Source organism: Mytilus galloprovincialis, chromosome 1 (assembly GCF_965363235.1).
Source record: "Mytilus galloprovincialis chromosome 1, xbMytGall1.hap1.1, whole genome shotgun sequence".
Taxonomy (NCBI): domain Eukaryota; kingdom Metazoa; phylum Mollusca; class Bivalvia; order Mytilida; family Mytilidae; genus Mytilus; species Mytilus galloprovincialis.
The window spans coordinates 114,497,276-114,511,743 of NC_134838.1; the positions used below are offsets into that span (position 1 = coordinate 114,497,276).

The following is a 14,468-nucleotide window of genomic DNA, read 5'->3' on the forward strand; positions in this document are numbered from 1 at the left end:
TATACACTAATAGTCTGAAGGTCTAACTCAAACCTCTCCAGAATTGAAATCCCTTGAAACTACCAGAGTTAATATTTAATGTTGTATACTATAACAGCATTTTTTGTGTTCTTAATGTTGAAATCATGAGTTTATATTATAAATGGTCCAGGGAATTATTAAATATTTTATGGTCCTGGGAATTATTAAATATATATTGTGAGTATATTGTAACTTGTAGTATTAATAAATGTAATTACTGCTGTATTTGTTCTTTTCCATTTTTATCTGCAAAGAAACTTGTATGTTGGAAAGAATACGGGATGAATTATATTGAGAATGGAAATGGGGAATGTGTCAGAGAAACTAACCCTATCAAAGAGCAGAAAATAGCCCAAGGCCACCAATGGGTCTTCAACACAGTGAGAAAATCCTGCTCCCAAGTCTTCAGCTAGCCCCTAAATAAAAATGTGTACTAGTTCAGTGAAAATGGACGTCAAACTAAACTCTGAAACATAAATGATTTATGTATTACTGAAAAATTATTACACCAGGGTTTTCGATATCACAAACTAGTCAAAACATTTACTAAATTTTATCATCGGTATAAAGACATTATTCGTAAATATAGCTCAACATGCAGACTTTTAATACGTTCAGGTATTTCACATCCAATTTTTTATGGTAATATTCTTTATAAAGCACAAAGGTGTCAGTATTCACCTCAGAAACTTACAAAACCTTTGAATAGACTTATTAAGAAGGGATATAATTACGATACTGTTGTCAAGTCATTAAAGATTGCATATTTTGGCGTTAATATTGAGTCATTGATAAGGTCTTTGCATCGGAACTAAACACATTTATTCTAAAAACAGTTGTTGGCATGACACGGGTTATGTTCTTCTCATATATGTTATGATGGTATGATACTAAACCCCTAACGGGAAGGATTGTGCCTGATGTTCATATGATGAAATCATAATCTTTCAGTCAGTTTAGTTGGTCTGGAGCTGGCATGTCAGTTAACTGCTAGTAGTCTGTTGTTATTTATGTATTATTGTCATTTTGTTTATTTTCTTTGGTTACATCTTCTGACATCAGACTCGGATTTCTCTTGAACTGAATTTTAATGTGCGTATTGTTATGCGTTTACTTTACTACATTGGTTAGAGGTATAGGGGGAGGGTTGAGATCTCACAAACATGTTTAACCCCGCCGCATTTTTGCGCCTGTCCCAAGTCAGGAGCCTCTGGCCTTTGTTAGTCTTGTATTATTTTAATTTTAGTTTCTTGTGTACAATTTGGAAATTAGTATGGCGTTCATTATCACTGGACTAGTATATATTTGTTTAGGGGCCAGCTGAAGGACGCCTCCGGGTGCGGGAATTTCTCGCTACATTGAAGACCTGTTGGTGACCCTCTGCTGTTGTTTTTTATTTGGGCGGGTTGTTGTCTCTTTGACACATTCCCCATTTCCATTCTCAATTTTATGAACTAAAATAACAAAAAATTATACGAGGCTAACAAATGCCAGAGGCTCCTGACTTGGACCAGGTAAAAAATAATGCAGCAGGGTTAAACATGTATTGTGACATTTCAGACACCTCTAACCAATGTAGGAAAAAAATATTAAAACACACACAGCTAAACGTACAGTAAATCTTAGTTTAAAAAAAGTCTGATTCCCATGTCAGATTAGGTAACTGAATGAAAATATACATGAAAGAAAAGTCCATGATCAGGAAAAAACTGATACAGGAGACAAACAGTGCTGTACTATTGCTGTTTTTCATCTTAACATTAGCTGAAACCACAAGGATCATTGTGAATCATAGATTAAAGGAAACCTGCTTTGTATTAGTTAGGGCCCCGCCTTTAGGTGGGTCGCCCTATAGTGATCAGTCTGTCCGTCCGTCCGTAACACTTTATTTTTGTGTCCGCTCCATATCTGATTTCATACTTTATACTTTACATGTTTATTAACCACCACCAGAGGGCGTGTCATGATGTATGTACAACTTCCTAGGTCAAAGGTCAAGGTAAAAAAACTTTGGTTTCAGTTGACAACCCTGTGTCCTGTGGTGAAGATAGTGTCCGCTCTATATCTTTAGAACCGTTATGATTTCAAAGTTTATACTTGACATGTATATGAACCAACACCAGAGGGTGTGTCATAATTTATGAACGACTGCCTAGGGCAAAGTTCAAGGTCAAAAACTTTGGTTTCAGTTGACAACCCCATGTCCTATGGTAAAGATTGTGTCCGCTCTATATCTTGAAAACCGTTATCATTTTAAAGTTTATACCTGAAATGTATATAAACCAATTTCAGAGGGTATGTCATAATTTATGTACAACTTCCAAGGTCAAAGGTCAAGGTTAAAAACTTTGGTTTCAGTTGACAACAACATGTCCTATGGTAAAGATCGTGTCCGCTCTATATCTTGAGAACTGTTATCATTTCAAAGTTTATACTTGACATGTATATAAACCAACCCCAAAGGGTGTGTCATAATTTATGTGCAACTTCCTAGGTCAAAGGTCAAGGTCAAAAACTTTGGTTTCAGTTGACAACCCCATGTCCTATGGTAAAGATCATGTCCGCTCTATATCTTGAGAACCGTTATCATTTCAAAGTTTATACTTGACATGTTTATAAACCAACACCAAAGGGTGTGTCATAATTTATTTACAACTTCCTAGGTCAAAGGTCAAGGTCAAAAACTTTGATTTCAGTTGACAAACCCATGTCCTATGGTAAAGATACAATTTTTTAATGCACATTATTCACAGCGGGGCCCACAGAGATGGCTCCCATCTCAATGATATCTAGTTCCAAATGTTTATGCTTGCCTACTGTAGTTAGGTGTAGTTTTCAGCCTGTTGAGACTTTTCCCTACTAATGGTTTTAAAATGCAAATATTAAGAAAACCTGCGTGACTGACATGTACAGTATAAATATTTCCATACACCAAATATAGTTGACCTATTGCATATAGTATAAAAAATAAAAAAGACTAAACTAAAATCCTTAATATTGACCACTTAACTATGAAAATGAGCCAGTTGGACATGAACACCTTACAATAATTCCAAACACCAAATATAGTAGACATATTGTTTAGAGTATCTGAGATAGGGACTTAACCACAAAAAACTTAACCTTGTTCACTGATCCATGAAATGAGGTTGAGGTCAAAAGAAAACAGTCTGACAGACATGAGGACCTTGCAAGGTATGCATACTTAATATAGTTATCCTGTTAATCATTATAAGAAAATTATTAACATCACAAAAAATCATATCTTTTTTTCATTGAACCATGACAATGAGGTTAACCCTTTCATGCCGAATGTATCCTTTTGGCACACCGGTGTAGATGCCGAATGTATCCTTAAGGATACATAGATTTCTATTTTTAGACGGTCACAGTGCAAACAGTAAAAATAACGTTTAAACATGTTTCTTGGCCCCGTTGCTCCATGGATGTTATGATAAACACCAAATGCATTCGATATTTTAGTATCAGGCGTAAAAACACTGTTAAAATATGTTTTTTCAAAGATTGTTATGAAAAAAAAAAAACTCGTGAAAAACAAAATTAGCAATTGTATCTGACCAAAGGATATATTTTAAAAGAAGGTGGTCACCATGAACTGTATTTCATGGTAGACTATTTTCCTCTAACTTAACTTTGCATGATTTAGAAACAAAGCAATACATACATTCATTCATTTTAATCATAATATAGCACTGTTTTATATAAACAATAATTAATAAATATAAATAGAGAAGATAAGTTGACAGAAAAATATGAATAATATATCATGTTGACGTTAATAAATCCTAAGACAAACCAATTGGCAATGTTTTAAGATATGCTTTGCATCTATCTCTCACCAAATATGTTACTAAGAATCTTATAAAGTTCAATCAGGGCAACTTTGATTAAAAGATGCTTGGTTTAGATAGTATGTAAAACTATATTTGTATGTTGCTGGAAAAAATTCATTGAAACACAATTATTACTAAAACTGTTCTACTATTAATAAAACATATATGTCAAGCTCTTAATTAATAAATAAGTCATTTAAAAACAGTAGTCTAGTGTTATAAATGGCAAACGTATGAAAATGTATAAAAGAGAAAGCATACAATCTGTTAGAAAACATATGCAAAGGAGCTAGGATTAGACAAATTTAAATTTTATATATAGCATCAATATAATTACATGTAAATCATAGGCAATTAACAACAATTCATAAAATTTTAACAAACAATATCCAGGACTTTGAAAAGTCCTACGTGCAAAAAAATAAATCAGGTTTCAACAAGAAAAAATATATTTATAGTTTACTTAAAAGAATTAGTTTTTGGTGTACATAACTGAATCCAGCTTGATGTTTTCATAACCCTAATGACATAACAATCTATAAGTAAAATAATTAAGTTCAGATAAAACATATCATGTCGTAACTGTGCCAACAATAGGCAACAATGGAAGATAAATTGTATGCCCATTTCATGAACAATAATTAGTCATACAGAGTTGTCTACCCTTTCATATTCATCAATAGTTTGATTGATTCGTTTCAGATCTCATATTTATTGAAAAGTGAATTTCTAAATGCATATTTTTTTCATTTAAACATGACAGTTTTTCTTGAAAAAAAAAAAACACAAAAATTCAAGATACAAAATGGAAAAAAAGATCATTGTACAAAGTCGTTATCATTCCACAAAGTTTAGACAAAAAATGTCAAAAAATAAAAAGTCATCTTTATAAAAAGACTTTTAACATCATAACCTGTTGAACTATAGTGTACTACAAATATTTGATTTGTAACATTTAAAAATATATGAAGGATTAGTATATGTACGTTTTAACTGTATATTTTCATTATTCACAATTAAAGAATCAATATAAAATATAGTTCCCTGTAATTCAATTTAATCACTATGAAAAAATGACCATGTAATTAATAAAGATCCTTTATAATTCCCTCCTTTACATGTATTCTGATCACATTACCCAACTTATTTACATTATCTTTATGAGAATTGAAGAAATACAAATAAATGATGAAGTGTAAGTATGTTATCCTCTGAAGCCAAGGAGAAAAAAATTAACCCTCCACAAATTTTATAGGCAGTCTGAATATAGTAACAGTTCATTCCCTATGAGCTTGCCAAACCGTTCTCAATGTTTATAGGCAGTCTGAATAGTGTAATAATTCATTCCCAGCTTTCCCAATCATCTTCCTGCAAAAGATAAATATAATTCTGTTAATAAAAGATTTCTTTATTAGATAATTCACTTTTATCATGAATACTGTTATAACTTGATCATTTTTTTTCATGACAGGAAATATTTGAATTTAATATTTTTGTTAGTTTTCAAAAGTAGGTCAATAGGTTAATTGAGATTAATAGACCACTTTCAAGTTAGTCTTTTTTTGGTAATTATGAGCACCTTTATGATGTCATTTACCAGATAGAGCTTGTATCCTTGCACTATAAATGTTCATCAAGCGTCTTAGTGATCTTCATTGAGCAGGATAAACAAGAAATAATGTTTGTCCTGTAGGTATTTTATCACAATTTCCTAATGACTGTCAATTATGAGAATCTAATTTTCCATTAATTCGTGCAATATAGCATCATAGTTATCCAACCACTTGCTCAACATGGAAATGGAAGTGATGATGCCCCTTAACACATGAATGATTTTTACTAAAACCAAAGTTTTTGACAGAAATGAAGTTGCCTATTGAATAAAGGCCTTACACACCACATGTTAAACATTATTTTTATCCTCATTAAACTTATTACATGTACTGCACAAACATATTTATTTGGTGCAAATGCTAAATAAATGTCCAGAGAATAAACTAAGTGTATTCTTGCTTCTGTGGTTAGGTTGGAAATGATAAATTACATCTGCTCAAACTTTACCTTGCAACCTTGCACAGATACTATAAGAAGTTATATAAATATTGAACTATTGTCCAATGTTATAACCTTTATTTGTTAGATGTATGCTATAATATCAAACAAATTATTGTTGATCTTTTGGAGGCATATCATCAACAACAATTATTTAAGTTCTTGATAAAAGAAGTCATATATCCAGTGAATTAATTTTTATAGCCTAGCTGAAAGTAAAGAATTCAGAACTGTCTTAAAGAAGTTAGACAAAGAAAAATCATGATTTTCAGTAATAGTTCTGCCTTCAATTTCTCAAATTATATGTAAAAATAATTCTAAACCCTAAATTTTGTTGTGCATGTATTTAAGAAAATTGTGTATTATAATGCAAATATTTATTACCACATCAGCAGATAATTTTGTGTAGTCTGTAGAAGACAAATTTAATTTCTTGGCAATTTCATCGGCGGCTTTCATATCTTCCTCCGTCAGTTCAACATCAAAATCTCTCTCCCAGTCTTCATCAGCACTTTCTGAAATAAAAGACATTACAACATACAACTCGTGTTATTTAAAACATGCTTCAAAATAAACTCTGATTGAGTAAAAATCCCTCAGATCAAATAAAGATTATATAAATTGCATATGAATACATGTAAGTTGGATATAACTACATGTATTAAATTAAAGATGCCATTAAATTATAAAATATATTTTTACATAAAATTCAAGTTTGCTTTCATCCGATGGCCACTACCAGTATTTAACAATAAAAGCCACAACAAACTAAATAGTTTGTATACAGATAATTAACTTGATGTGAAAGGCACACCTATCAATTGAAGCCTTTACTAACACTCTACATGAAAAGTTAATGCATTGAAGCCATTGATATATAATAAAGTATCCCCATGTACAGCTTATTTTTCATTGAGGAAATTATTTTGTAGTTTTTACCTACCAAGAAAGTTCAGAAAATATCAATATACAAACAATAACATGAATATGGCTATAGACCTTCAATCACTAATATTCATACCTTTTGTAGACTCCGTGGAAGGGGAATCCCTATCTGGGTTAACTACAACTGTATCCCCCTTTTCTTTGGTCCTTATTTCAATATTTTCATTTGTATTTTCCTCTTCACTTGGTTGTACATTTTCATTTTCTGTTAATTTTTCTGTTTCTGTATTCACATTTTTCTCCAAATCTTTTTCAACATTAAGACTTTCACATGGTATAGATGTGGCTGTGGGTTTATCAACGTCTTCCTCTAATACAAGAGAATTGTCACCTGTCTCATTGTCATTTGTATTGTAAACTTTTATCTCACTGCTCTTTGAAATGTCTCCTTTTGACTCACTGTCCATTGATTTGCAATTTTCTCCTTCTGTTTTTGAACAAGACTGAGTTGTACCAACATTATTCTTTAAGTCACTATCACAGGGAAGTTCATTATTTACAACTCTGTCAGATTCTTGTGTTTGGTCTTTTATATTACTGTCCATACTACTGTCTGTTTTGACCAATGAAGTGGGAGGTTGTTCGCCATTGTTTTGTGATATATTTGGTACCTTGTTAGTTTGTTTTTTATTTTCTACATATTTTAATTTACCAGTATTTGTTTCCCCCTCCTCTGCACTAGAATCATCCTCTTCTGAAAAAAATATATTAATTTCTTATTATTTTGCTGGTGTTTGAAAGTTTTCATTTTGATTTATCTTTAAACATAAGTGTTTTAAAAGTAATCTTACTAAATATTCCTACAGATGCAACTGTTAACCTTCTGGATCTTTCACAGTTTTCCTTTCTATATAACTTTTCCTGATGAAATCAATCTGCTGATAAGAAGACGATTACTTGTGAACAATTTTAACTAATAATTTACAAACCAAGCACTTATAAAAACCAATAAGTATTGACCCAAAACCTATAATAACAATCCTTACCATCCCAGTTTATAGAATCTTCTTTTTTCTCAGACTGTTCAGCCCTTTTCATTAATGCCAATTTCCTTGCTTCGTCAATTTGAAGCTGGTGAACTTTGTAAAAATATCTCCTCCAAAAATTGGCATGAGAAATTTCTGATGGTACCTTAAAAAATAAAATAACAAATTATTTGACAAGGATCACTATACATAACTGTCATTTTATTTAGACTTCACTGATTCCATGGCATGTGCATTTCAAATGGATGCTGTTTAATGTATAGCTAACTTAAGTTTGTCTTTTTATTCATCACCTGCTATTTATTTTTTTCAATTTATTCTGTCATTCTTTTATAATATTTTGTTTTGGTGGACTAAACAAGAAAAACTCAGGTTAACCAGTAACTTTCAGCAAGTTAACACAAACTTTTCCACAGGTCTTAGACAGGTGTCAAGTAACTTTCAGCAAGTTAACACAAACTTTTCCACAGGTCTTAGACAGGTGTCACTACACACAAACCGTTTTCTGATTGAGCGTACTTGTCATCTGACAAATAACCAACACAAATCTCAATCAAATAATGGTAAGTTAAGCTACAGTGCCTAAAATGTATGTGAACTGTAAAATTAAGTTAATTTCTGTAAGTCTTTTGTCGAGATTAAACCCACAAGTATTCAAAAATCCTTTATTTGTTTATATGACCATATAATTATATAATCTATAGAAATACTAACCAGTCTGGTATATAGTCCTCTGACTTCAACTTGTGATACTAGTAATTCTGAAACTTCCCCTTTCCTGACTTCCATGTTAAATGATTTCAACCATTCTTTATACTTATCTATAGAACCAGAAGGATCATTGCAATAGGTACCAGGATCTACTTGTATAGCATGAAGTCTAGCCTGAAACAAACAATGTACCAGTAAGATCATTACAATAAGTACCAGGATCTACTTGTATAGCATGAAGTCTAGCCTGAAACAAACAATGTACCAGTAAGATCATTGCAATAGGTACCAGGATCTACTTGTATAGCATGAAGTCTAGCCTGAAACAAACAATGTACCAGTAAGATCATTACAATAAGTACCAGGATCTACTCATATAGCATGAAGTCTAGCCTGAAACAAACAATGTACCAGTAAGATCATTACAATAAGTACCAGGATCTACTCATATAGCATGAAGTCTAGCCTGAAACAAACAATGTACCAGTAAGACCATTACAATAAGTACCAGGATCTACTCATATAGCATGAAGTCTAGCCTGAAACAAACAAGGAACCAGTAAGATCATTACAATAAGTACCAGGATCTACTCATATAGCATGAAGTCTAGCCTGAAACAAACAAGGAACCAGTAAGATCATTACAATAAGTACCAGGATCTACTCATATAGCATGAAGTCTAGCCTGAAACAAACAAGGAACCAGTAAGATCATTACAATAAGTACCAGGATCTACTCATATAGCATGAAGTCTAGCCTGAAACAAACAATGTACCAGTAAGATCATTACAATAAGTACCAGGATCTACTTGTATAGCATGAAGATTAGCCTGAAACAAACAATGTACCAGTAAGATCATTACAATAAGTACCAGGATCTACTTGTATAGCATGAAGATTAGCCTGAAACAAACAATGTACCAGTAAGATCATTACAATAAGTACCAGGATCTACTTGTATAGCATGAAGTCTAGCCTGAAACAAACAATGTACCAGTAAGATCATTAAAATAAGTACCAGGATCTACTCATATAGCATGAAGTCTAGCCTGAAACAAACAATGAACCAGTAAGATCATTACAATAAGTACCAGGATCTACTTGTATAGCATGAAGTCTAGCCTGAAACAAACAATGTACCAGTAAGATCATTAAAATAAGTACCAGGATCTACTCATATAGCATGAAGTCTAGCCTGAAACAAACAAGGAACCAGTAAGATCATTACAATAAGTACCAGAATCTACTCATATAGCATGAAGTCTAGCCTGAAACAAACAATGTACCAGTAAGATCATTACAATAAGTACCAGGATCTACTTGTATAGCATGAAGATTAGCCTGAAACAAACAAGGAACCAGTAAGATCATTAAAATAAGTACCAGAATATACTTGTATAATATGTAGTCTTCCCTGAAACAAACAAGAAAACAATAAAAAAATAAGGAATTTTCTCATCATTAAATGTACTGCGATCCATTTCTATTTGAAATAAACATTTCAGATAACTTATTAAATACTGGCATTAGGCATGTCAGGTAGGATACATTCATAGTCATGATAGCTTTTCAAAATCTGGATAAATAAAAGTAAACTTATTGACCCTGTACATGTCAATATAGTGAGTGTATTTTAATCATTTGTATACCTTAGCCCTGTCAAATATTGGATCTGTAGGATTTCTTCTTGCTACAGGAACATCTTTGTCTTCCGCTTCTACTACTAAAAGTTTTGTCAAACCATCCAAAAATGAAGACAATCCTTGCTTTAATTTGTCTCTGGCAGCCTCAGTATTTTCTGTCTAAAATTGAAAAAAATACAAGAATTGTTTTACTTCTCAGTATCGAAAATGTATACAATGTGTACATGTAACATTTATGAGTGAAAACTATTGAATAAATGTATGTCAGGTAGAACATGTAGAAGTTATAGAGTGGTAAAGGTCTTCTATTTGTTAAAGCATATTTTATAAATTCCTTCCTGAGTTTTGTTTTATAGCTGTTAGTCCATTCAAACTAATTGCAACAGAATATGTTTTAGTTCTAATCCATAGCATTAAGCCGTAAATATACACAGAATAAGTCCCATAAAATCTAACTTGAGGAAAACTCAAAATTAGCATTTTCAATTTCCTATGGAAATTAACATTGGAAGGGGAGATAACTCCACAAAAATTAGTCTTTTTTTGTGTCTGTTTTTGGTTGATTTTCTTAAAAATAATGTAAATTATGATAGTTTGATGGGGTTTTAAGTTTGTATTTGACTATATTATATTATCTTCTGCTCATGAAATTTACAAAACCGAAATGTTATGGTTATTTTTATTTTATTTTTTTTCATTTTTCATCGAAGAAATTGCAAATTTGTGGCTTTGTGACCATTTAAAAAAAATAATGTGAAAATCTGGTATTGTTTATATCTGTATATTATATTTGTTCAGCATCTACCTTGTTTAAAGATAGAAGAATATATGCTTAATTATTTTTATAAAATTTGAGATTATTTACCTTGACATGTTGAAAATTCAATAAATGGTCAACTAATAAATTACGAAATCAAGATCGTTGCTTGATAAAAGATATGAAAACACCTTTAGCGTTGTTTGTTATACTTTAAAGACAGCTTAAATATCAAGAATGAATACATTCTGTTGAATAGAAGCAGTAAAGTTATAATTTTGTATCAATTTTTATTGATATTTCTGCCTTTTTTGCAGAGCTATCTCCCTTTTCAATGCAAATCTCCATAGGAATTTAAATCGTGATTTTTTAATTTTCCTCAAGTAAGATTTTATGGGACTTTTTTCTATGTATATTTGGGGTATAAAGCTAAAGATTAAAACTTTAAAATCTTCTGTTGCAATTACTTTAAGGGTCAAATTTATGCTAGATTGACTGGACTATGATGTGACCTCTAGAGTTTGGAATATTTTCACTACATTGAAAACATGCATTTACCATTATCTTAGTAAATATTCGGCTAATATGATGCCATGTGATGTTTTTTTTCCGTTTTCTTGTCCTTTGCTGTAATACAATGTAGGTGATCATGGTGATGTGGTGTCAAGATTACTGGGGATTCATCATGTTCATTATCATATGATGTAAGAAACTTTTCTTAAATTTCATGGTTGAAGGCAAATCATAAATTCAAATGTTCAACGAAGAAGAAATTTGCGATAAACGTATACACAGACTTGGGAAAAAGAAAATATACATAAATATACTATTTTTCCTCCATCCACAAAAGTTGGTACCCATGAAAATATATGAATTCACAGTATTAAAGTCAATTTATATATTTATAACTATGTATAACTGAGCTTGAACAATTACCACAGGAAATCATGAGGTTATACAACAAATGTCTCTATAAAAAAGGTGTGTTATGTGATAATTTACCTTCAAGGTTTCTCGTAAAGATTCACTAGTTTTAGCTACAGCTTCACCAGTGTCATTTGACATTGTATTGGAAAACTCCTCCAAATCTTTCTTGATCATTTCGTAGGCAGACATAGACTTCTCTTTTGCTGCCTGTATCCCATACATGGACTTCTCTTTTGCTGCTTGTATCCATCCTCCCCACCAACTTCCTCCTTCATCGCTTGTTTCACTACTATTTTAAAAACATATACATGTACATTAAAACGGTAAACCATCTAGAACATTGTAGAACTTACTGCGAAAGAAATGACTACTCAAAATGGAATAAACTTGAATGTTCATTATTTAATTACAACAATAGTACTGTTTCATCATGTTCATACCTTGAAACATATTACATTTGTACTTACAAAAATGTAAATCTATTTTAAACAAGAACGTTGTCTTAAATATTTGTGTGTATATTCCTTACTAAACAAAACTATCCTCTACATTTTGAGTATCAACAAATCCAGGAGATTATCTCTACTTAATGGCTCCAATGAGAGGAATGGGGTGGAATCAGTATCTTGGTGTTAAAAATACTCTTATTGAACAGTCAAATTAGAAAATCAATCCCGACACAGAATTGTATTTTTAGGTATAATTTTAATCCAAATAATTATAATGTAATATTAATGCTGTAAGATCTGTATCTGTATCTGTATGGTTACATCGTAGCTACCAATTCTGGCTTTAATACAACAGGTTGAAGGCGCCATCGATTTACTGACGTCTCATGAGTGCAGATTTAAAGCTCTTAACGCTTGTTTCGCACACAATAGTGTCCTCGAGATGGTTCCAGTAATAAATGTGGACACAAAGAATGAGTTTGAGTATTGTTGAGTTTTACTGGTGAGAATATCAAAGCACCTAGTATTGTTCCTCACTTGCTTTTCAACTATGTTTGTTGCCTGGTAATTTTCAAACTTTTTCGCTGTGATGGTTCAACTTGGTCTGGCTGATTTTAAAAAGTCGTCTGGATCGATAGCAGGTACCAATCCCTCAACCACCTAGTACAAAAATATAAGTTTTTGGCTAGTGCGTCTGGCTTTTAGTTCTTGAAGTTCCAGTTTGGCGAGCATGTCTGTTACGCAGCCAATTTCTCTTGTTTTGTAGTCGCCTGTTATAAAGCTTGTTTGAATCTTCTACTGTAGGGGTCCCATACTGTTGCTGCATATTCAATTGTTGATCTCACTCAGGAAAAGTTCCTTCTGAGGAAGCCAAGGTTGAACTTGTCTTTTTTGTAACGTTTGTTATGTGCGTGCTCCACTTCAGGTCTTCTGATATCTGCACTCCTAGGTATGGGTTGTTCTGGACTTGTTGGAGTATCTGGCCGTTGAGTTTGTAGAATCTCTGGCTTTTGTTTTTGCCCATTTATTTGCCCAATCTTCTAGGTTTGCTAGGTCTTCTTGCAGCAGTTTGTGGTCTTTTTCTGTTTTAATGGTTCTATACAGTAGGCAGTCATTGGTGAACAGCCATACTGATGACTTGACAGTGTCTGGGAGGTCATTTATGTGACATAAGAAGAGTAATGGTCCAAGTACTGTTACCTGCAGAAGTAGCCTTGTATAATTTATCATAATTGGTACATTTATTACCATTTTTTCATACATGTAGAAGAAATTAATATGTGCTGGCCTAGGGTTACTTGGTAGTTCCTAATCCCTTTTGGGGCCATTTACCGTTAAACTGTTAAGCTGGGAGCCAAGACCAGATATTTCATAATTAGTTTCTATATGTTCAACTGAAATTTGCCAGAAAGTTTAGGGTCCAGCTTAAAATCTAGGAGCCCTGGGGAATGTGTGTAAAATTATGTACTCTACTGTACAAATGTATAGTCACTACTCTGTTGTGTAGCCAGTGGTAGGCTCAGTCTCAGGTCGACTATATACTGTAATTGTTTAGAATTGTTTCATCGCATAGGTATTGTATCAGAAAAAAAGATATGAACATCTTTAATCTACCAATCAACTCATATATATATATTTTCTGAAATAACTGTGTTTACCTTTCAGCCATAGCATTAATCTCTAACCAAACTGAAACGAAAGACATTCATCAATAAATGAAAATAAATCGATAACATTTAGATACATATTTAATAATTTTTCAACAAAATTAATGAATAACTGTTATTTAATATTAAGAATATCAATTGATTCCGATATACATATCATGCAATACACAGAACTCATAGACTATAATGAAACGTAAACAAGATCACGTGCTACATAAAAGTTTTTTAGCGGTAAATTCTAAACTAAAAAATAAAATAAAATTTTAATGTTTTTTTTCGATAGCAATAAAGAAATTTATGTATGAAATAACATCTAGTTGAAACATTACAGTAAGCAAATAAATAAGAAAAAAGGATTGATTTATCCCCCCCCCCCCGAAAAAAAACCAGTGACTAAATAAATCATACAAAAAACGAATTAACACTATAGCAGAGACATATAATACAGAAATGTT

General features: G+C 31.9%; 1 protein-coding gene across 1 annotated transcript; it reads right to left on the reverse strand.

Moving 5' to 3' along the window:
• Window positions 1-3,703: 3,703 nt before the first annotated feature.
• Window positions 3,704-14,079, reverse strand: LOC143052511 (uncharacterized). The gene is made up of 8 exons (XM_076225563.1): window positions 14,005-14,079; window positions 11,973-12,186; window positions 10,220-10,372; window positions 8,573-8,743; window positions 7,859-8,003; window positions 6,949-7,566; window positions 6,312-6,442; window positions 3,704-5,243 (listed from the first exon to the last, which is right to left on the reverse strand). The coding sequence occupies exons 1-8, from the start codon at window positions 14,049-14,051 to the stop codon at window positions 5,217-5,219; spliced, it is 1,506 nt and encodes a 501-aa protein (XP_076081678.1). The 5' UTR covers window positions 14,052-14,079; the 3' UTR covers window positions 3,704-5,216.
• Window positions 14,080-14,468: the final 389 nt, after the last annotated feature.